The sequence below is a fragment of the Lutjanus erythropterus genome, chromosome 18 (assembly GCF_056507025.1).
Source record: "Lutjanus erythropterus isolate fLutEry1 chromosome 18, fLutEry1.hap2, whole genome shotgun sequence".
Classification (NCBI taxonomy): Eukaryota; Metazoa; Chordata; class Actinopteri; order Lutjaniformes; family Lutjanidae; genus Lutjanus; species Lutjanus erythropterus.
In genome coordinates, this window is record NC_139334.1 from 2,813,962 (window position 1) to 2,838,215 (window position 24,254).

The 24,254-nt window shown below is 38.7% G+C and overlaps 1 protein-coding gene across 1 annotated transcript in view; it reads left to right on the top strand.

Annotated features, from left to right (window-relative positions):
- The window catches only part of alk (ALK receptor tyrosine kinase), a 581,112-nt gene that overhangs the window by 451,654 nt on the left and 105,204 nt on the right, over positions 1–24,254 (top strand). Inside the window, exon 5 of the mRNA XM_084742736.1 lies at positions 13,887–14,020. Within this exon, the coding sequence (XP_084598862.1) occupies positions 13,887–14,020 (134 nt within the window). The remainder of the gene's footprint in view (positions 1–13,886; positions 14,021–24,254) is intronic.

Genomic DNA, 24,254 nt, shown 5'->3' on the forward strand with positions numbered 1-24,254 from the left:
GATCCAATACAACAGTCACTCAAGACATTAGCAAAATCTATTAGCTAAACAGGGCTTAAGGAAGGGAGCTCACACAATAGAAATGTTTTTTTTAATTCTCTTTAGTCCTTCTTTTGATGCATTGCCATCTAATAAAAGCAAAGGGACAAAAGTACACACATTCTTTACTCAAGTAGAAGTGCAGATATTTGTGTAAAAATGATTCTGGTAAAAGTAGAAGTACTGATTCAACTCTACTGCAGTAAAAGTGAAATCATTCAGGTTTTAAAATGTAGTCAAAGTCTAAAAATAAAAAGTCGCCCCCTGAAGGACATTTGTAATGACTGTGTGCAAAACTAACTAAACTTCACCTTTTCTGTACGACTGAATCTCTGCCTTTCTATATTTTTTGTCTTATGTCTTTTTCATCTTGTTACCATTTTTTTTTTTTTTACATTGTTTCTTATCTTGTTATGTCTTTAACACGGTTTGTCTCGTTACATATTTTTCATCTTTTTACATGTTTTTTGTCTTGTTACATCATTTTCATCTTGTTACATCTTTAGCATTGTGTTCGATTTGTTACATCTTGTTTTGTTTTGTTACATCTTTTCTGTCTTGTTACGTCTTCTACATGGTTTTCATCTTGTTAAGGCTTTTATTGCTTTTGTATTGTTTTTAGTTTTTTTTGTCTTTTATATAATTTTCATCTTAATACATCTGTTAAATTAAGGAATAATCTTTTCCATGTGGTATTGTTTCATCCATTTAGAGTGAAATCAGTCGGTGCAAATGATGCAAACTAAACATAATCAATAATTCTTTTTAAATGCAATAGCATTAAAGCAACAAACCTGTTTTGGGAATGCTGGGGGTGTAAAGTACAGATATTTAAGTAAAAATGTAAAGAGTAAAAGTAAAAAGTTATCAGAAAAATAAATATTCAAGTAAAGAACAGACATCTAAAAATAGATTTAATTACAGTAACTACATTTGTGTACTTAGTTACGTCTCACCTCGGATACTAAAACATCTAATTCATATTTTTCCATCAGACTTGGAGTGGCCTCCATTGTTCCTCTCTGACTAACTCTTACAAATTCTGTCAAAGCTTCGAATCTAAAACTTTAATCATTTATAGCAGAATTCAGTTTTGTTTAAGTTTAACTGTACATCCTGCGAGAGGATATTTTAACCCTGTTACTATGCAGCACAGTGGTAGGATGAAATATATGAGACGTTGCCGAACTGCAGATTAAAATATGTCATCATGAATGTTATATTTTTTTCTGTACCCTGCAGTTCTTGTTTCAGTTCATGTTAACATAACTTGGTGCTGAGTTCTGAGGGCGCAGAAGTGGGTAGGGATTTCTACGTGCCTTCGTGTAGAAAATATATTTTGATATATGAATTAAGCAACTAGTGATAAATCTAGAGAGGTATTCATACCATCAGGGGAAAAGAGAGAAATTTACACAAGTCTATTATTTTGTCATTTTTGGAAAGTCAGTGCTCCTCTGACTCTGAGTACAGCTTCTCCATAGCTGCAGCACGGACATGTTCATTGTTCCCACCAGCTGTGACATGAAACATCCACACTTGCTGAGTTCTTTATCCATTTTTCACTGCTTTTTCTCAGTGTCCCCCTCACTCTCTCTGACCAGATTACTGTATACACTTTTCATGTTTTATTGTCTTACATCAGTGTGTCAGAGTAGATTTTATGTGGCTTTCCAGACACCGATCAACAGGATATAAAGCATTTATGGTCAAAGTCAGAATAAATCTTTGCAAAGTGATCTAAATTAATTACAAATATAAAAGACTTGTTTGCATAAGCATTCTTACCCTCCAAGTCATTATTCTGTAGATGCATCTTTGGCAGCCGGTGGGTACTGATGCTTCAGAACGGAGCTACAAGGCATAGTGCTTGAAATATTTACCGAGGAAATGGGATACCACTTGTTGCATCATTGCACACACCAGCAACAAGGCTGCAGGCATTCCCATTCCTACACACGGGCTGTTTCAGTACCCATGTGAAGTCCTCACCTGCACTGATTTCAGATGAGTGGAGATTGAGTGCAGAAAATTTGCCACTGGATTATTTTTCGAGCTTCATATACTTTTTCTGAAATGCTTGTCATAAAAAACAATTACATATTCCTTGCATCTAAATTAAACTAAGATATTCCAACAGATTTGATATTTGTACAGAAATCATCATTTACACAAAGCTCTGTTGACATCTTAATGGTGATTTTTCCGAAATGCTTACATTTTATTACATATTCCTTTGCGTACATTAAAGGTAGAATAAGTAGAAATGGTCAGTAGCTGTTCGTAAACACACCAGGACGATTCCTAGAGGAAGGAAAATTTCAAAATAATATGTCTTCTTTGTCCAGCCTGTGTCTCAGACATATATGAGCTCAATTTAAGACTTTGACTTATGACTTAGTTCATTTTCTCATACTTATAAAATTCAGCTTAGCTCCTGAGAAATAGTCTCATCTCAGCCTGAGACTTATTTGAGCTCAATTGAATTTTTTTGTCTCACTGCACTGATCTTTAATCTGTCTTTAATGATCAGCTCTTGAGGTAACAGACTCAGTTTTATTAAATGAGATCTGAAATTTGTCTCAAATTAAAGCCTTTATGCTCCGTGCAGTCGTCAAGGAGAAATCTCTGAGAGACGTGATCTCAGTGAAAGATCTCCTGCCTTTCTTTTGTTTTGACTTCAGTAAGATCAAAATAAGATCTCATTTATTTCTCTTAAGACTAAGAAAAGAGTTATGAGAGGTGTTTTGGGTCGGTAAAACATCCCGAACACAGCAAGCTAATAGGAAAACAAGAAGATTACGGGCAGAGGGTGGGGTCTCTGCACATGCAGATGCCGCCACACACATCTGGTTGGTTGTGAATGATGATTGAGAGGAGTTATTTTTGTATGAGTTTGCACATTGTTCTTTGGGGGAAAATCTGGGATATTTCATCTTTAAATTAAGAAATTCCAACAGATTTTAAAATTTTTGGATGACTGTGAAAAGATGTACTTCTCTTCCCGCACAGGAAGCAATGTTTCAAGTTCACAAAGCATTCTGGGGATTTTCTTCTATAACACCATTTGGAGTGTGAAGCATCTGAAAACGCTCCATTCGAATCAGCTTTGCACTTCTGGGCACTGCAATTTTCCCTATTTCCTTAACAATCGACTTCAATACACAGGAAGTAGAGCGATAACTACCAGACAACAGAGCTATTATGTCCACAAGTGTCACCAGTGAGAGTGTCTCTGCTTTGATCGCAAGTTTTACAGTCGATCACCTGTTGAGTTCACACAGGTTCTACAGGGCCCTTTTTTGCTATGTGGGGACTATGCGGTTGCATAGGACCCCCAAAAGGTTATTCCAGTACAGATAGCAGTATCAGAAAGTGCCTCTGATCCCGCCTAAAATGTGGTATTGGATATGAGTCTGTGCAGTGATCTGATAAAACATAATTTATTAGTCACCAAACGGGATCCTGCTGCTTCCCAGCAGCATCATGTATGCAAATTTAAAGTTTAAAGTGCACCAGTTTGATGCATTTAAATGTTAAACGTATGCCACAAGTCTGGAATCCCCCAAGCCCCCAGAAAGCTAGAAGCACCCCTGCAGGTTCATAGAGTTTCACAGCAAGTCTGCAACAGCAGCAAGTGATTAAGTGAAATCCAATTATAGAGTGTGTGTGCAAAACAACCATGTATAGTTCTCAACAACAATAACACACTTTTTTATCATTAAGCCTGTCATTACATTACATACGTACTGTATGTGCTTCTGTGAGGATGTGTTCAGACCATCTGCTGGAATTACACGTCTCATAATTCCTGGAAGAGACAATTTTCCCAGGTCTGGAGTGGGCGTGTCTCCCCATCACCACTGCCGATTACCCACTTGCTCTGGGTTCATGCCGAACGTGTCTGTAGTGTTTGTGTGTATGTTTTTAAGGCATTTGCCACACTGACGTGAATCCCTGGTGGACCCACTTGCGTGGCGTTTTTTTTTCATCTGGGTTTGTTTATTTGGACGGGGTTTGCTTTCATCCTCTGTAATTTGCTCTTGGCAGATTGTTCATTTTTCAGTCACAGAATAATTTGCTTAGCACAGAAATGCGAGATAGCTGCATTCAGGTATGACTCATATGTGAATTTACAATGGCTAATGCTCGCCTTGAGTGCGATCCCAAGCATTAGTCAGCGAAAACATGTATGATTACAGTCGACTGAGGCACTCTTCTCCAGTTTATAGTGCTCGCAAACTGCCATCATGAAATTGTTTAGTGACTCAGTCTGGGAGGTATGTGTCTGATGAGAATGCAGTGTGAATAGTGATTTCCCCTATAACAAATATTTGAAAAAGTAAGTTTGGGCCGGTGAGAAAAAGAGATCTTTAAAGCTTATTTAATCCAGTTTGGCTGAACAAATACTGAATCCTGCCAAAAACATGTCCCCGATACAAGTCAGCCCTGTTTACCTCGTCTCCCCTTTCATTCCAGCAGCTGCATTCTGGCGTCACAGATTTTGCCCTGAACAGATAGCATTCAAATGTGTCCCGTTTAGTTTGGGGAAGTGGCACTCATTCAGCCGGGCCATGTCACGCCGTTCCATCTAATCTGCACTCCTCTTGACATATTGGCTTACGTCTGTTGTGCACTTCGCCATTTGACAGTCAAAATCAATGCAGCTTAAGTAGGGATCCTGATCCAGCAGCAATCACGTCAGCAGCACCTCCCCGGCTCCTTAACCCCTGCCCGCCTCTGTGCAGACCCAGTCACACGCAGCATCATTTTCAATCAATTTCATCTTTCCCCTATGAAAATACCCACTTCGATTTAAAACAGCCGGCATGTTCGAAACCTATGGCGATGTCTCTTGGGGGTAAAAATTCCATTACCATGCAAAGCAGTTTCCATTTCTGTCCGCCCCTTCCTTTAGTTTTACTGCAGATGCTTTCAACAGGTTGCGTTGGCTTCGGGTGTGATTGAAAACCTTTTTGATTTCATGCACTTAAGGTTTGAGGATGTGAGTTAAATGGCTTTGTCAATACCATGCACTGTATTTTATTTACACATTACATGTTGAGAGTTTCATCACAGCATCACTGCTGCAGCTTGTGTTTGGCAGAGGCCCATTTGGATGAGACAAGGGCATGTTGTAGATTTGTTGTTGTTGTTGTTGTTGTTCTTCAGCTGTATGACCCAAAACAGACTGAGACAAAAACATGTCTATGATATTTGATAATTTTTGGCACAATCACTCAGCCACATCTGAAACTGATTATCTGTGGCATTTTACAAATTTGTTTTGATATTGACTAATTGCTGACCGAAAACTCAAATTTGCAGTTCTAACTCACTATGTTTAATCTCTGACTGGAATCTGGTGCAGACCATTGTGATGATCAGTGGGTGATTTGAGTGGGGATGAGGGGGCGGGATGCCATCCCCTTTGTTAACATGCCATCTCCCTTTTCCACCACTTAGTAGCAGAGAGATTGCAGGAGCAGAGGAGTAGTTTAGTTAGATATGTCTGGGCTAGTCTTCCTGACTCATTGATCCTTTATCTGACTGAGGTTTGTGCAGGTTTCTCAGAAGCTACAGCCCCGACCATGGCTCTGAATTATCAGGAAATCCATGGTGCTATCCACGGTGCTGAAGTAGCAGTAGCTTTTTCTCTGAGTCTCTTTCTTCAGTTAGTTTTGTCTTAGTTTTGTCATGAACAGGAAACATGTTTATTTCTACTTTAAAGTCAGACATTTTAATTTGGAGGTCTATTAAGAATGAACTCCCTTTTGCAGTCGGCTTCAAGTGGCCATGTGAGGAACTGTTTTTTGGCATCAGCCCAGGAGGTTGCCACTTGGACTGTCTCTTTTCCACTTTGTGCTTTGTGTTCCACAAGGTCCCTATAAGGGTGAATTTATCTTAAATCTTCTGTTTCAGTTACCCCCTTCAAATTCATCTTCTAATTCAGTTTGTCATCTGTAATTGTCTAACCAATCCAAACAGCATGTGATGGGAAATTACTGAGGCAGGGCCAGTGAACTCACAATGAAGACACTGATGTGATGTCCCATGTCCATTTTTCATAATCACAAAATTAATTTAAGATATTGCTATAATTCATAATATAAAGATGTAATGTAATGCATTGTAATTTGTAGTAAATGCAAGAAAGCTAACAGAAAAGTGAGGTGTCAATCAAACAGTCTGTAGTGTGCACATCTACACAGGCCTGGAAAAAAACATTAAAGATATATACTGCTAGTCTAGGCTACCATATGCGTTGTTTTCCCTACCATAGCCACAGCCCTCCCTGAAAAAACACATTTTATTTGTTATTTACCAAATTCATGTGTACTTGTTTAATTTCAACTCAGTGTGAGAATCTTTACTGCACTTCCCTGTCATCGTAGCCCTTTTTCAATGCAGCCATATTGATATGAAACAGTAAGGTAAACACAGGTGTTATCAATGATACTAATTAGGGTCCCATGTGGTTCTATTTAGTGTAGCAGCGCTTTTCCACCGAGCCAACATGCACCAAAGCAGCACTCTGACTCTGTTTGACCTGAATGGAATGGAACCTTAATTAGTATCATTTGTAACACCTGTGTTTACCCCACTATTTCATTTCGATGGCTGCTGTGAAAAAATTGAGCCGTCTCTCCTCTCTGAGCTCACCTTGTTTCACCGGGGGCGGGGCTTAGCTTTCCACACAAACCGCAGCAGAGGAGACACAGCTGAGGAGAAGACAACGTGACTCGAGTTGACAACAACGTGTTACTTCACTGTAAGTGTAATAATGTATACTATGCGGAGTATATGGATAATTAACATTAACTGCACTGGCTGCTTTAGTTTGATCACAAAAGTTAGCTTCAGTGAGGTAGCTAGCTGAAAACGACTGGTGCTCAATGTGTTTAGCTAGCTATCAGTGTTTCAGTTCAGCTAGCTGAACAGTTCGATGAAATGTGAGGGTTAGGCAGTGGATAAATGATTAGTTAGTTATGTGCCAAGACCAAATAATAGTAGTGAAGGAGTTACCACCGAATGGTTGGTGGTAAATTATCTATTAGCTGTTTTCTTTACCAGCTAATTGAAAGGAAGAGCTTTATATTTCTTTTTACACTCTTATTTTAACTACTTAGCAAATTGACGGTATTAGGCTGGGGCGGTATCAAAGTATTACAGTATACAGGGGTATTTATAAATCCTGAAGCTATGATTTTCAATACCATCATCATGAACGAAGTTATTTGTATCATAGAAGTTGCTGTTTTTTTCATTGATGGAAAATTAAAAGTATAAAATTAAATACATTTATTACAGTAGGGAACTTGGCCAACAGAATTATTTGGAGATAAAAAAAAAAATTACATAATTGGCAGGTCACTTCTGCTCTATATACATGGTTACCTTGCTAACCAATTAAATATAACTAGATATGGAATTATGAAAATATTGGCACATTTAATTTTTTTCTTCCAGCTATAAAGACAGTCTATTAGCCACATGATACATCTGTAAGTCCTCGCAGTTCACTCAAATGATGTGTTGATATCCAGGACAGCAAGTGTCATCAGGTACTTTCGCGAGAATCTATTCCTATTTCCTATGTACCCATTAATCTATGGGCCATAAGTATTTCAACCCAGCAAAACTTGAATGAGAAGACTAATATCATTGGACACAAAGAATTATAAGATAGACAGTGTCATATATGCTACAGTGACTTCTGTCAACAGCTTTTTGTGATTTGTTTTTTTCGCACAAATACTGTCATATACCTATACCCTGGTGAAATGTTAGGAGGGTATGAAGGTATGAAAAAATAAATACTGCCTGAGCCTAGACAGTATTATTAACTAAAGTATTATGTTATATTTTTGGCTTCACTGATCATCTTTAATTGTAGTCTGTCAGTTTCTTGGCCCCAGAGATCACAACAGTCTAAAACCCTTAAAATACCTAATGCAAGATTATATAAAAAAGATAAAATTAGCACATTCTCATATTTTCTGAAGCAGGAAATAGATATGGGGAGACTTGTAAAATATAACTCCTTCAACTGTGTTTTGTCAGGTCCAAAAAATAAATAAATAAATAGGTGATTGTGATTCATTGATTCTAAAGACCCGTCATCAACCTGCTGAGTCTATTATTTTAAGCCCTGGTACTGTAAAACCCCAGCACACTTAATAAAATAATTAAAGCTCACAAGACAAAATTAGCACTGATCGTCTAAGACCATTAATGCCTTCTTTCAATTTTTGCATTTGAAACCATTTTGTATACTAGAAAAACAGCATGATTCAAAGTGGGTTATAATTTTCTGAGTGGCTATAATCTGTGCTCAGCAGCACAAATGAGTCAAAGAAAAATAGAAGTCGCCATTAAACCATTTTCAAAATGTTTTTTATACAGCTTGTCTCACACACACAGGCACAGTTGTACTTGTACACTTATGAGGAGATTTAAACACAATAGCTCCTCTCCGAGCCCTTAAAAAACCTCATCCCCATCCTAATTCATATTTTGATTCTAACCTGCGGTTGTGAGGAAAAGAAAGCTTTCAAGGTGTTGTCTTTTTTCAGGAGAGAAGTACAAGATCACACATGAACTAGGCTTGCAAACCGTAAGACCTTTGATCATTGGCAGTAATTAATTAATCACCATTAAAAAAAAAACCTGAAAAATTGCTTATACCAAATGCAGCCCCCCCCCTCCAAAATCAAAGCTTTGTTTCCATAGCAACATTTTGCAGAAGTTTTACTTGTAGTGGAGTATTTTCATTATAGGGTATTAGTGCTTTTGTTGAAGTAATGGACTTGCATTACACACCCACTGCACCTGTGTTACCAGCTGAGTCTTCCCCTTTGTCGGTAACTTGTGTGACGGAGGTCTACAGGAGATTGTTTTGAAAGTGTGCTAGCTAGTTAGCTGCCAGGACCTAGGAATTAAAACAGCCTAAAAGTGGAGGTCTTGCGGATGCTTTTTGTTTTATCGTGTGATTCTTCTTCCACCACAGTGAAAAAAGTTGTGATGTCTCATAGCTGGTAAGTAGCTAAGTTAGACAGTGTAGTAAATTCATATGAGTAGGGACATTTTATTTCTGTTGTGTGGCAGCGAACACAACACACACCCTTTCAGTAACAGTAATCATACTGTGATCTAAGCTGATGCGCCCACTTTATGGCCTGAAGTAAAGTAGCTGCCCCTCAGCAACAACCAGTGGAAACATAATGAAAATATGATATGGTCAACTGCTATATTGCACATTACTTTATACTCTAAGACAACAATTCTAATCGATAATGCAGACTCTAGAAAATAGTATAATAAAACTAATAGGCATCTTGCGGTGTCTGTTGCTGTCTAGGTATGCATAAGTTCATAGTATAATAGAGCCCTTAGTCTTCCTGTGTGCTCTAGCCTCACTCTGGTGATGTGTGCAACCAGGCCTCACAGCATTAGGGAAAAACATTACCACTCTGAAAAGAATATGCAACACAGTTCTTCATGTATTGTTTGTCCTGATGGATGAGGCCCACAGCTAATGCAAAACAGAACCCACAAGAAAAATAGGCCTTAATGTGGTTAGGACATAAGCATCCTACGTCCTCACCAACAAACACAAGCGTACACATACACCAAATGAAAATTAAAAGAGCTACATTAGCCAGAGCAGAGCACTAAGGGAGCATAAATGAATAGCATTATGAAATGAGAATTGTCAATTGGCAGCAAAGATTAGTTGGCCTGAGCTGTTTTGTTTTGTTTTTCTATGGTGAAAAAAAAGCCATTCTCGACATGGGAGAGGCTTTCACAGAACGACAGCCTAAGAAAGGTCAGGTGATTTCAAATAACCAACCGGCCGTCAGGACACAAAGGACCTTAATGAGAATTATTAGCATCCACATTTGGATTAGTCATGTATATCTAATTCCCGCATGAGGAGTCTTTATCATTCATTTTCCTTTTATTTATTTATATATTAGAACCACTGTGCCTTGCATAGTATACCACTAATTAGGTTTAAGTGTTTGAGTGATGTGCTCTGGCAGCTGTGTTCTGATCCGCTGCTCAGTTAATCAGTCCTGCGAGCGCCAGCGCAGACATAGCGTGATAAGACATAAAAATAATTCAGTAGACTTGTGTACAATTCTACACCAAGAATAGAGAGACATCAGGTTTACATTGATCACTTTAGATTGGATGCCATGCAGCTGTGTCCATTTCATTATCAGTACATTGAGAATATTCAATTCAAAACACACGTTTCTGTGTTTACAGTTTTGCACCTCAAATTATAGATTTGGCAGTATGTTTCAATTTAAATATAGAGCACTTTCATCCTTCTTTATTCAGGTTAAAGAGTACATGGTGTTGCAGTGCACATTCTTGCATCTTAAGGCATAGTTTAGATTATTTGATTTATTATGGGGTTGTATGAGGTAGTTATCAATAGTCAATGTATTAGTTATACTTGACTCCTCTCAGCACTCCTCCAGTTAGGAGAAGCAGAGAGGGGCACCAGCATTATACATATATGTATATATATGTATGTATGTATGTATTCACTTTTCACTTCTTTCATGCAGTGAACTTAATATCTTTGTTTTGCGGGCAAAACAAGGTATTTGAGAACATCACTTTTTGAAACAGTGGTCAAGATTTTTTGCCATTTTCTGACACTTTGTAGACTAAACAACTAATTGATCAATCAAGAAAATAATCAAAAACATTTGCTAGTTGCAGCCCTAATGCAGTTCGGAGTCTACTGTAGCTAATACAGTGACTATTGATAAGTACCTCATACAACTCTACACCAAATAATCTGAACAATCCCATCATCATCATGCTGAGTACTCATTCAACAGAAAGGCCATTTCTAAATTTGGCCCTCAGCCGAGTTGGTGGAGCATCCAGCAGCACCATATGTATATGACTCAGTCGGCAAATCATTTCAAGGTTATCAAGGAGACAGTGGTGGCCCTTATCTGGGGCTTCATTTCCTTTCTATTATGGGATATGGCAGGGAGCAGGTCCCACACCGCAAAGCTGTTCTTTTGTGGTGCTATAACATCACTTCCCATCTGGTCAACACCTTCCCTCCACTCTGAGCTGTGCGTCTGGGTGGAGAAAGATGGAGTGAGCAGGGTTTAGTGGAAAGAGGTGAGAGCAATGAAAGGAGGGGGGATGAAGAGGAAAGGCAACACAACATAAAAAAAAAGAAAAAAGTATAAGAACGGAATCTGGCAAAGGTAGTAATGCAAAGCCTGTTGAGTCAGAGCGCAGACGTTGGGGAAATCAGAAAAGCTCAGAGCCTGTTTGTGCGGTGGGGGCTTGTGTGTGTGTGTGCATTTATGTTTGCTGTACTCTTACTAGCGCAGTTCTACCCAAACAAAGCACAAAATAAACCCTAAAAATAAACACCGCTGCAGACAGTTTGCTAATTCCCAGCATACTTTATCATGTCATAATGGAAAGGTAGACTCCTACTGAGATGTGAGAATAATATCATCACCACTGGTCTGTGCCTGGGATAAGCTCTCCAATTTGGCCTTTTTGATAGCAAATACAGTGTGTCTGACTATTACATCCCTGTTGTGATTAAAGCATCCAGTTTATACAGGTGAAGTTCATTTTTCAGTACATTGTGGATTATAGCATGGTTTGTTTCAAATTGTTAATACAGTTTGAATCTTTCAGAACAGTACAACCTACTGCAGCTCCAGGTGTTTAAAACAAATCTATCTGAAAAAGAAAAGTTTTATCTCCACCGACTACTAAGAAAACCAAATATGGGATCTGGCAGCATATGTTGTAGCTAGTCAGGGTGCTAATCCTGTATTTATCTTGCATTTGGGGTTTGGCAGATAGAGTACAGCATGGGTGGATTTGGCCCCTGAACCAGGGACCTACCAAACCTAGGTTTGGGGCCAAAGGGCTCATGGGACCCCTAAGCTAGAGCCTCTTCATGAAGTCACTGTTGTTAACTTAACATGTCATGTTGCATAGCGAAAGGACTTACTGTTGTCATCCGTATCAATAACAGAGCCCCAAAAGTCCTGCTGAATGTTTGAAGGGATAAGAATAGGAGACTTTACTTGTCAAGATGTCACAAGAAATAAACCATCATGATAGATTTTAAAGGTATAATAATACACATAGAATACATATTACATAATCCCTTTCAATCATGACTTATGACCCACTAGAAGTGATGGTGGCTATACCTGCAGACACACTGCTCTCTGCCTGTGTTTCCTGATTCTTTCTCATTGTTTTGCTGTACTCGGGACGTTTCACCAGCCCAAAACGTTGGTATTTGACATCCAGATGCGTTTACGAACACCTCGGACGACTCCAGCTGACTATACCTTTAAGTGAGTGTTTATCCCCTCAGTTTTTCTATGGGACTTCAGTGGAGCTTAGTACTCCACACAGTAAGTGCCCTTCAACTCTTAGGAGAAATCCAAAAACCAAGTGCAAAACAACAGCATTAGAAGCTCTGTCAAAGCAGCCTCTCAGAGGTGGTTATAGACAAGGACGGCTCACAGACACACAAAAGCAGGCAGCAGGATTGATAGGAGCAGTGAGAGTAAATGCTGTTAATGTAAAAGCAAAACAATGAGTAAAAAGAGGCTAATAATTCTCTGAGGATTTGTCACTATGATTAAATCATTTCACAATAATAATATTGTTGTTTGATTCAGTAATAACTTTTTTAAAATCATTTTCCTGATCTCATGTCAATTTACATTAAGGTCAAATAACATGGCTAAATAAATAGCTTTTTATTCTCATTTATAGTTATTTAAGTAAAGATGGTAAAGTCAGCCTGTCATGCCTGTTGAGGCAGAATGGGAGAATGGTGATGTATTCTAACGTTAAACTGTCAAAACATGTCCTGTTTTACATCTGAGCTGTTGATAGAAATGTAGTGAAGTCGTTGGTGCAGCAGCATGATAGTGTGAATTGCAGTAGAAAAGTGGCAAATCAAAACTGGCAAAACAAACTTCGGTTGCAGTGTGCAGTGGTGCATGTGTTGCTGGGATGATGCTTCAATTCATGCACACAGTATAGTATGTTTATGTTATTGAGTGTGTGTGTGTATACTGTAATCAGTAGCTATTGTTGCTGTGTGCTGAGGTATGTGTTTGTGTACAAGGTTTGACATTCATATATTTACTTTCTCAATAGGGAAGTAGGTATTTATTGTGCATATGTGCTGTTATGACTCGTGCATGAAAATGAAGGGATGGGCAGGAGACAGGGGGAGGGGATAGCGGGAGAGGGAGAGAGGTTGTTGATGAGCGTGGAGCCAAACAGAAATCAGCACAATTTGCTTAATAAAATTAGGCACAGTTGAACTACACAAAGGCAGCGGCTGGTTGACAGAGGACAGCATTCAGCACAGAACTGCAGCTCACCAACACACGGCAACTTGACCCGAGTGTGTTGTTGTTGTCTCTTGACCACACGCCTGCTATAACAGGAACTTTGAATTCTAGTCTGACTCCTCACCAGCTGCGAGCTCTCAAGTGAGGCAGCACCTCGCACCTGGCCACCTCTAAACCTCCACTAGACACAGGGCGTCTGGGGTGGGCTCAAAGGGGGGCCATGCATCAACAGACAAAGGAAGAAAGGGACCCTCCTAAAGTGGAAGGGAATGAGGAAACCCCCATGTCGGCTTCCGCTGAAGCCCTGGACAGTCCCTCCTCCTCTGAGGCTCTGGGGGCTCAGGCAGAGCAGGCCCGAGCCACCCTAACCCCCGACCCCCGCAGCGGATGCGGGTTCTTCTGTCAGCCGTGCTGTCTGCTCCTCTCGCTCACCCTCCTCCTGCTTTCTCTCCTTGGCAGCTGGGCTGTGGTCCACCTCACCCTGGGGACCCACGGGGGATCACCTCTCCGGGTCTCAGCCAGCTATGATCAGAGAGTTCCACAGGATGACACAGCCACCATCGAACCCCACTTCACCACCAACTGCACTATGGGTAAGTTGAGACAACCATGTCATTCCTTTCGTCCTCTTTTTATGTATACATGAATGTGTGAGCAGTAGGAATGTAACAATATATTTAATCAGGGTTCAGCTTTGCTGTTTTTATTTACTTGTTTGTTCAGGCAAGTGGATCAGAAATTTGCTTGCCCAAAATCAAGTTTTACTTGCCCCTGGGCAAATTGTTTTATTAGCGGTTAGTAAATAATAACAAAGTTAATTCATGTTCAGTCTGGGGCATCAGTGCACATAAATGACTGAAGACTGTCCATGCCAGCTTTTCAAAGTCCAAGGTTTTGTCTTTAAATGTCTTGTTTTGTCAGCCCATTTGCATGAAAAATTACTTTAACAATGAGTTGACTCTCAAAATATTTTAATAGTTTAATTCTTTTTACCACATGCCCAATCGGACGAGTGAATTGCCAGACTTATTAGCCCACATTTCTGGAATGTGAAATCTATTACATAACTAATGACTTTATTTTATTTTTATTGGTTTATTTAATAAAAAGCACCACTATGACATTGTTTTTGTTTTACAATTGTATGCATAATTAAACCTTTTCTGCCAAAGACAATTTATGACAATTTTTTGCACATGCTATTGACATGGCTGGCTACTTTTGTTTTATTTTATGAAAGAAGGACAGCAGAAACACTGTAAGTTGGACTAAAAAATGAATCTTACATAAACAGAGAATGGTAAAGTAAAGTATATTTTTGAGCTGTCATTTTTCTTTGTTTTTAAAAATTGTGATACATTTTGTATCATGGACTTTTTATCACAATATTATTGTACCTTGAGTTTTTGGTATCATTACATCTAATGCCTGGCTGATAGAGGATATTTGACATGGAGACCAAGCTCATGCTGACTTTAGAGGGGAAAAAAATCACTGATTACTAATATGGAGGCCAGTAAAGTGAATTTTTAGCTGGAGTGAAAATTTATCTTTTCATGTGAATTGTTTACTGACTTTTTTCACTGATATGACACTGCAAAGATACTCAGGTAGCTTCTGTCTTTAACAAATAACAAACAAGTAAAGAATATTTAAGTTGTATATTTAAGAATATTGAAGTTAAATATTCTTTAACATGTTAAATAGTTACCAGCCAATTGTAGAAATGAACATTCCAAAAAATAATGTTAATAAAATAATAAAAAATAAAATAAACAGTTAAATAAACAGCAGGATTGTTCATTTCCAGTCAACTGCTGAATATTTTAATACTGCCAGTCAGTTAGGGGCAGGTTATAAAACAAGAGACATTCCTGCTAGGGAGCCTCTCCTGTCCTCATAAATGTTCCCTGTTGTGCTAATTCTAAATCACCACATTGTTTTGTGTATTATATGTTCTAAATAATAATAATAAAAAAAAGTTTTCATATGGGTGTATATCAGAACACGCCAATACGGATATATCTTTGACTGGCCTGTATCAGGCCTATATCATGTTGATATATTGGCCATAATTACATCCCTATAGTCAGCAGTATTGATGATTCTGAAGCTTTAAAACAATCTATATCAACCTACAATGAGAAATATTACTTACAATGTGAAGCTGTCCAAGAAAAAACAAACCAGTGTATTACATGATGGCCTCTTGCTCTTTTGTTTTCAGTTGTTTCCTGTCACATTTTCTGTCATATATATGTCTGCACTAAATGTGTCTCACATGTCTGCAGAGTGACCAAGTTCACAAAGCAGCACAAACATGTCAAACTGGGAAATTGCACAGCTCCATTTTGTGATTTTTTAACTTCATTACACCATGTTGTGCAATGAAATGCGTAGACAGCTCGAGACTGAAATAATATCCTTCTCTGTCAACCTCGAAAGCTCCTGAAATTGGATTAATATAACTGATTCAATTTCCTCTGAGCTCGATGCAGAAGCACAGCAGCTCTTGCTTAAACATTTCCAGTGTGCATTACTGAGGAAATATGTATAAATTCCGTGTTTCCTCTGACAGACAGATGTTATAGGCAGAGAGAGATGATGTTTTAATGGAGCATGTTGTGCATGTACGAATGTATCCGCATGTATTTAATATATCTTATTATTTTTCAAGCAGTCACATTTTGAAAGTAGGCATAATTTTCCCAGTGAGTGGCTTCGTGAGTGTAGTTTGAAAATGTTTCATTTCAGGCTTCTGTAAGAAAAGTTACCCAGCTTGTTTACCAGAACATGTTCGAGGCTGCTGAAGTCACATAAAAAGGAATAAAAGAGTAAAGCATGACCAAGAGAAATTCTCCACCAGTAGTTGCATATCATGGACTCAATTAAATCTGGCAGTAGTGCTCCCAGAGAGATCCCAACTTTGATATAATGCTGCCTCCGCAACGCTGTCCTTACAAACTTATATTTTTTTCTGAAACTGGATTTGCAATAATGTATTTATAATTGCATTTTAACGTTAGCATATAATATGTTGGGTTTTTTTTTAGTTTAAATCATTAGGCAGTCTTCTTGGTTTGCAATGCATTTGTGATTTGTACTTACTCTAAAAATACTCCTGTACTGTGTTGTATTGCGTCTGCACTACAGGGAACATGCTGAATGAACTGTAAAACCCATCTCTGACATTTAAAAACAACCCCAGTCCCACTGCAGCCTGCATGATATCAAAACAAAAACCAGGGGTAGCAGATTTGTGGACTTATTGAGATTATAATGTAAGGCCTTACCTTCTGTCAGGGTGTAAGACATGTGGTCTTAGTTTGGGTCTGATTAGTATTAATTTATTATTGCATTCTTATAAAAAACTGTTGTGGTCTTTTTATAGCAAACATAAAACCAACAGGAAATTTTGTTGTAGCTCAGTGGTTCCTACCCTGGGGGTACTGACCCCCCACTAGAGGTCACCTAAGCAAGAGGCTTTCAATTTTTATTTAGCCAAGATCTGCTACAAGATAGAAAATATACCAGGAACCCTCATTTATGTACATAGGGATAATTTAGTGTAGCCTATTTTTTTACACTTATGTAAAAGAACACCTCAAGAGAAATGTTTTAGAAAGATAACCCATACCTATAACATACACACAACAAGAGAGTGTGTTAAACAGTTATATATATGTATACACAAGTTTGTACGATTGTTAAAAATTAAGAATGATACATAACACAGAGAATTGTATAAGAAGTTCCAAATAAAAGTCATGAAAACTTATCTCTGATGTAGTATTAAAAAAACACACTCAAAATCCCCCTAAATTGCTTGTTTCACACAAACTTTCTACAGTTATTGTGTTCACTGTTTACTGGATTAATTGTATAGTTTATCTGTTGTTCTGTACTTATATTGTTATGCATTGATTTGTCATTTGAGATCTTGATCAAATTTTTCACTGAGTGAGGGGGTCACTTCAGGAAAAAGGCTGTGAACTGCATCTGTGGTTAAGAACCACAGTTTGATTTTCCTGTTATTAGGACAGTGGCATAAAGGTCTTCTGGACACATTGAGCACCTGGGAATATTTTCTTGTTATATGGACAATTGTTCCCCTACCTGTCACCTATTATCATCCTCAGTTGTCCTGATTTTTGGTCAGAGATTTTGGCGGATCGCTTGGATGAAAGTCAGACAGATGGGTCAGCATTGTGCACAACATCCTCTCTAATCCACTTCTTGTTATGCTGTTTGCCGGCAGGCATTCAACTGGGCTTTTCCTTCTCTATCTATCTTTTTCTACAGAACCATACACAGCGTCTTAAAAAAGATGATCATTCCCCAAGGCCTCTTTTTGAATTCAGAGAGATGCACACAGTCCAGCAAATTTAATGTCCCCTGCTTTTATAGAGGGAGAGTCTCTTTGAGCTCTGCAACAGTGAAATAGCTTTTATGCTCGGTCAATATTTAGCTCCGGATGAATTGAGGGACATCGTTCAACAGGAAAGATTTGTCTTACTCTAATTCCTCAGATTTGGTTCAAATGGGATGTTTAGACTTGAGGTCAGGTCAGAGCACTTAGTCACAGGGAACAATCCATCGTACAGTGCAGCTGAGTTTCTCACAGCTGGCCAACCCTGTCAACCTGATAACACATCAGCAACACCTGACCCCCCCATTATCTGCATCTGCTTGTCAAATATGTAAATGAATGTTTGTGTGAGAGAAAGGGGAAGAGAGGAAGGCGGAGGTAATAACAAAGACAAGGAGAGGAAAATTAAAATAGAGCTCTCATGCCCACAATTGTGGTATTTCTTACCCCAGCCCTCTTCATTTTTAACTCCTGCTTTAACCTAATCAAGCATAGTGTACAATTTCCCACCGTTAGACCCTTATTAGACTTTATTGGAGCAGAACTGACACTAACAGAGCAGAAATCACATATGTGCTCCCTCCCCATTAAAAACAATATGTGAACCAGATCTGAGTAAAGACCAACATTTCAGAGATGGAGGAATGTTTTGTCTAACAGTGACTGTACAGATTTATTGTAATACTATAGGCAAATAATGTGATTTGATCAAAGAAGTAGGTATCAGTTTTGGTTACTCTGCCAATTGTATGAGACCAGTCAAAGAAGGTGTGTCTCCAGTAGCAGACAGGTGATTTCACTTTAGTTTGCAGCACAGTTTAGTTTGAATGTGTCCCTAATTACCCTCTAATTAAGTCTAAGTCCAATAAAGGGCCTAATACTGTCTAATAAAGAACATATTTCTGTTTTTTGTCTAATTTGTAATGTCTTGTTAGTGTTCTTAGAAATAAAGTGCGAGCGAAAAAAAAAAAAATTAAGGAGTTGTATGAAGGCATTTTGTGAGAAAAAAAGAATGAATTGCACACAAATTTCAGTGAAAATCTGACAAATGTTTATTACTCCTAAAAGTCTCCCGTGTAACATAAAAAGTCCTAAAATATCCAAGTGGTAGTTGAAATGTGTTTCGTCCTAAAATAATCATTTAATTCAATATTATATTAGTGTACATGTATACAAGGGAACATAAATTAGCACTAATCCATAGGTTAGAAAGCACAATTATTGGAAGTTGGAACCAGCAAATGTTTGACATTTTTGATTACTTTTGCTTACAGATATCATTACTCAATTATCAAAATAGTTAGCAACAAAATTTTCTTTTGATCAACTGATTGAATAATCAATTAATTGTTGCAGCAATAGTAATTTCAAAGTTTTATTCATGTATTAGTGACCAGAGTGGGTCAGTGAAGTGATGCTAGTTACTGACATAAAGTTATTAAACTATATTTATTATGTAGAACGAAAAAATGACAGTGGTTGTTCAGTCTGGGATTGTTGAAAGTAGAATTCAGGACAGGTGCAGGGAAAAAGTTCATTTTGAGCCTTTTTTTTCCCACACTTGGATTTCTAAGACTTTTGATATGTTATAAATGACTTGTATATGAGAATAGAACAGTTAAAAGAGTTTCTGTTGCACTTTGTGTGGGGTCATGTGGTATAATGCTGGTACTACTGGTCTTAATGTAGTAGAAGTGACAACTGAGAGTCACTTCCCCAAATTGTCTCCAATATAACTTTGCATGAAAAGAAAAGCCTCTGGTAAAAGTGCAAAACAAATCAAAACAAACTGAAGTAGCTTCAGTTCACACAAACAAATCAGTATCTGTCCCACTAAAGTATCAGTGATTCTTTTGTCTGACTGTCTTGTCCGTCACAGTAAGGACAGGGCCGAGCGGCTGCTGATTTGCTCATGCAAATCCGGTCTCGTCTGAACAGTGTCTAATTGTTCTCCGCTCCCGGGTTCACTGCGTTCCTCTTGCCAGGCAGCTCATAAGCCATGGTCTAGCAGAGAGAAAAAGCATGCAGACGTGCTGTACTCTCCTCAGGCACCACCTGGGTCCCCGGCACACAACACCCACTGCACACATCCCACTCCCAAACTAAGCCCTAATCCGTCTCGGCACGCTCGCCGTGTGGCCCTGCCGCATTTTGCGGTGTTCTTAAACCTCCCCCTCTTTCCCCTCCAGCACCTGTCACAAACCTGGGCTCGAATTACCTTCCTACCTGCCTGACACAGAACATGAAACCAGGGTGCTCGATTCAGGCTCTCATAGCCAGTCCCTGGTGAAGACAGTTGTTTGCTTTATTTGTTTCAGGCCCCTGCACTCAAAAGTAACTAATTATTGCTATTAACAACATGTAGAGCAGGTTTATTCAACTGGTGGCCCCTGGGCCAGATTAGGCCCTTTGGTCATTTATAAGTATGAAAAGAGTAAATCATTTTGATTTTATTATAATAACCTACTAACATAAAGTTTATGGGTGTTTACATTGTTTCTTAGAAGATCATCATTTTATTAGTAGGCTAATTAGCTCATCCATTGGTTATGTCTGTTGTTAAACACAGATGCTGTTATTTTAAAAAAGTTTTAACTTTAAGTTTAAACTAAATGAAAAAGGACGTTAAATGCAGTATTGGGTTTAATAAAACAAAGGTCTTCTAATTTAGGATACAAAGGTGCTTTTTCCCCTCAACTTCTTTTCCAATTTTTAAAACTAATAAAGTGGAAAAAAAAAAAATGTTTGTTGTACACGTTTAAATTCCTAACTAAATATCCTGCCCCTTTGCTTTAGGGTGCTTCAGAGTGAGTAGCCCGGGTTGTTAGGGTTACTATAAAATACAATCCAGTACAGTTACTCATTACCTGTTAAAAATGTAGCCATTAACTTAATCCAGGTGTCTTATATCAAAGTAATGTAATGTTGATTACTTTTGGATCACTTCAATACCAAGTATGGTGAAATTGTTTAGCCTAATAAATGTGCTCTGTTAAGTGCGCTAATACACTTCACTCTCAAACTTTTAAGTAAGCTGCCAGAAACTTATTCTGGGGCTTTTGTTTTTAATAGTAGTCAAGGGTGCTGACTGGGGTTAAACAATTGGAGGGGGGGCAAAAATGTAGACCCATGAAATGTTAGATGATGTCATGTCAGGAGGAGAGTCACTGCATGCTCCACCTGAGTTTGGGCTGTTTTGGGCAGTTATCTCTCCTGCAGGCTCAGGGAAGAGTTCCAGTGTCTGTGATCAGTCAAGCACTTACATAGCCTACACAGATATTGTTGTTGCTAGGCAACACCTTTGTTAATCTACCTGTGAAGCCCAAGTTGTGATTGCATGATGCCTTTCCAGATATGCAACTCTGAACCCTCATTGGTAGACTTCTGGTTTTAAGTTACTTTATTTGACTTTGGCCTGACTTGTAGCAGCATAATAACTTTTTTCTCCTCTGTGGCAGCAAACATAACTTATGCTACAACTTGAGCTTATCTACATTGTTAAGCTGACTAAAGTAACTTCACTGTCCTTAATAGCATATGGCTGTGTGCAGGTTCTTCTCTCACACTGCGATGAGTCTCACTGACACTTCCCACAATAATCCTGCTAGACAGGTTACCCACGCCAATATAGCATACACTGCAACATTTGCGGTCCTTTCAAATACCAATTAAATTTATTAGTCTGTGGTGATTTCACACCTGTGTTTTTTCCTGCTTTAAGTAAGGATTAGGGAAGAATTGTTCCTCCATCTTTAACTTTGACAGGGCTTTAAATCCAGTGAACCCCTGCTGATGGTGCTGATACCCACACACTATCTCAGTCACCAGCATCACCACCTACAGTCCCAAAATATGTTGCAGTAGTGTTATTGTGAGGTTTGTGATACAATACATTGGGCCCTCATGCAGGTTAGGTTCTAATTATGAAGCACAAACTCACACACACTTAGGTATACAGTATATACTATATCTTTCCAGTTGAATGAGTTGGTCAGCTTGCCAGTCTTGACAGATTGTGTGCCTAAACAAGCCACTGTTTTTCATATTGTCTCGTCACATGATGAAATAGAGGCTTTGCATTGAACAACATCAACATACTGTATATATTACCCAGCAATCATCACTGCTACTTACTACTATTACTACTGAAGAAAAAAAAGCTAAACTTCAATGATACCAAGCAAAGGAGATTTACATTTTACAATAGAGGTTAAATAGAGGTAGTAAAAAGAGCAAGCAATACATAAAAATACAAATAAAATAGAAAATAAAATAAGAGAAGCTAGGTAGTGCAGCTGTCTATATTTATGCCCCCGATCCTGATTACGTATGTTATTACTTGTACTTCATTATTCCCAAAGCCTGTAATAGCACGAAACCTAACCCAAACTTGGGTTTCATTAACTTTATCTAATTTAGTTCCAATAGCTTTGAAGTTTTCACCAGATAGAGGTCTTTGGACACAAAATGTTCCGTTTTTTAATCTGAGGTACGGTTGCATAACCTGTTTCCTGCAGACTTGGAGGGAATTTGTGAGAAAAGCATGATTCATTCGAATGATGCTCAAATCAGTGACGGAGAAAAACATTCAAATGATTAATTTAATTTCCGGCCTCTTGTTTCTTTTGAAAATGTGCGCCTTGAGATATACAGTATCAACAGTGAGACGTCATAATACTCCCTGTTTACTATCAGCTGATTCAAATTCATCTAAGCCACATACACAAACGCCATCTTAATCAGCTCTCCTTGTGATCTTCTGAATCTGAATTGGAAATTAAACAATGTCCATTTCCTCCCTCTTAGTTGTTTTCTTGAGCAGAAAGGCGGCGATTACTCAAGCCAGTGAAGTGCGAGGAGATATAGTCAATACAGGATAAATAAATGGAGCAGTGTCTGACTTCTTTCTCCATACCCTTCCACTTTAATTAACTCATCAGTCACAGGGCCAACAAGCAATCCAATTTGTTGCCCCTAAAGTGACTTGTGTGGTTATATGCCTATCTCTGGAGCTCATCCTCCTGACAGGAAGTTAGAATCCCACCTTCTGCTGGTATTTCTTTGACGGTCGGGGCATTGCTGTGCAGAGAACGTAATTATTCAAGCGCCGCAAACCTGTCAATGGCACTCTTAACCTCCTACAGCTTCTCATCCTGGAAGTAAACAGAGACTACTGTGATGACTGACAAGCTCATTACCAGATTGTGTCAATAGCAGATTTGACTTTGCCTCTGTCGTTGTGCTACGGCGAGGCGGAAGGTCACATTTGCCTTCACACTTATAACAATGTTTGTCCACTGAAGAGCACATTCGTATTTGTGCTCATGTATTACCCCACAAACTGTCACAATTCATTTTTCCAATTGGACATGTAGCTGAGACAAGGCGGCGGCAAACCCCCGTGGGAATTTGAACCAGTGACCTTCCCTTCCCTGGCCCATTTCCCTAACCATTACACCTTGCTGCTGCAGGCCCTTAATGGAGCGTTACGGCGAGTCTATACTCTGCGATTAGGTACACTGCAGCGTGAGGGTGTCCCTAGGCCCATCAATCACACCCGGCCCTGTGGAGGCAATGAGGGAAATGAGTTTGGAGGAAGCCGGTGGAGTGGACAGAGTGTTAGACATGTGGATGGATGGGTGATGGGGTTTTGTAGAGGAAAAAAAAAAAAAAACATTCAGTATCTTAGCGTGATGCTGAGACCCGCCTTTAAATACACAGATCATCTCTAGCATAAGCCTTTAATTGAGTTTTCAATTTCACTTTGACTGCTTGAATAAAATAAACTCATCCCTGGAGTATTTGTTATTAGGTAACAAGCACAGGCTGGTAGAAAATATATATATTTGTTTTCAACAAAAATAAAACCCTGCACTGTCAAAGTTGTGCGCGAGTGAGTTTATGAGATCAAAGGAATGCCAAAATTGCAGAAAATTTATCAGGGTTGAGGGATGTCATACAGTGACGCAGCGGCCCATAAGGATGAGTGATAGAATATAACTGATTTCATTGTTTCCCATCAGTCTTGTAAAGACTCATCAGCTCTGCCTGTGCCCATCAATCCACAGATGCACACATCTGAAGACTGAATAATGTCAGGCAGGTGTGCAAAATATTACAAGCACAAAGAGTGATTTTCATCTGACACAGTAAGACACATTGCGTGCATAGATCTTAAGATATTTGTACAGGATTTACCTCCTGCAGTGTCCATGCTGGATCCGTCCTTTTGATGATATTCTGCTTTAAAGCTTTAAGTAGCACGATCACTTTTGCACTAATTAATAATAACATTTACTGTTGAGGCCTCTGGCTTAAGATTAAAAGCTTTCATGTTTAAGTTGCACCAGGCATCTATGCAGCTTTCAGTCCACAGCCCCAAATGGTATTGAAATTATTATCCTATCTGCTTTTTAAGATTTTTAATTAAGAATAATATGTATATTTTTCCGGAAATA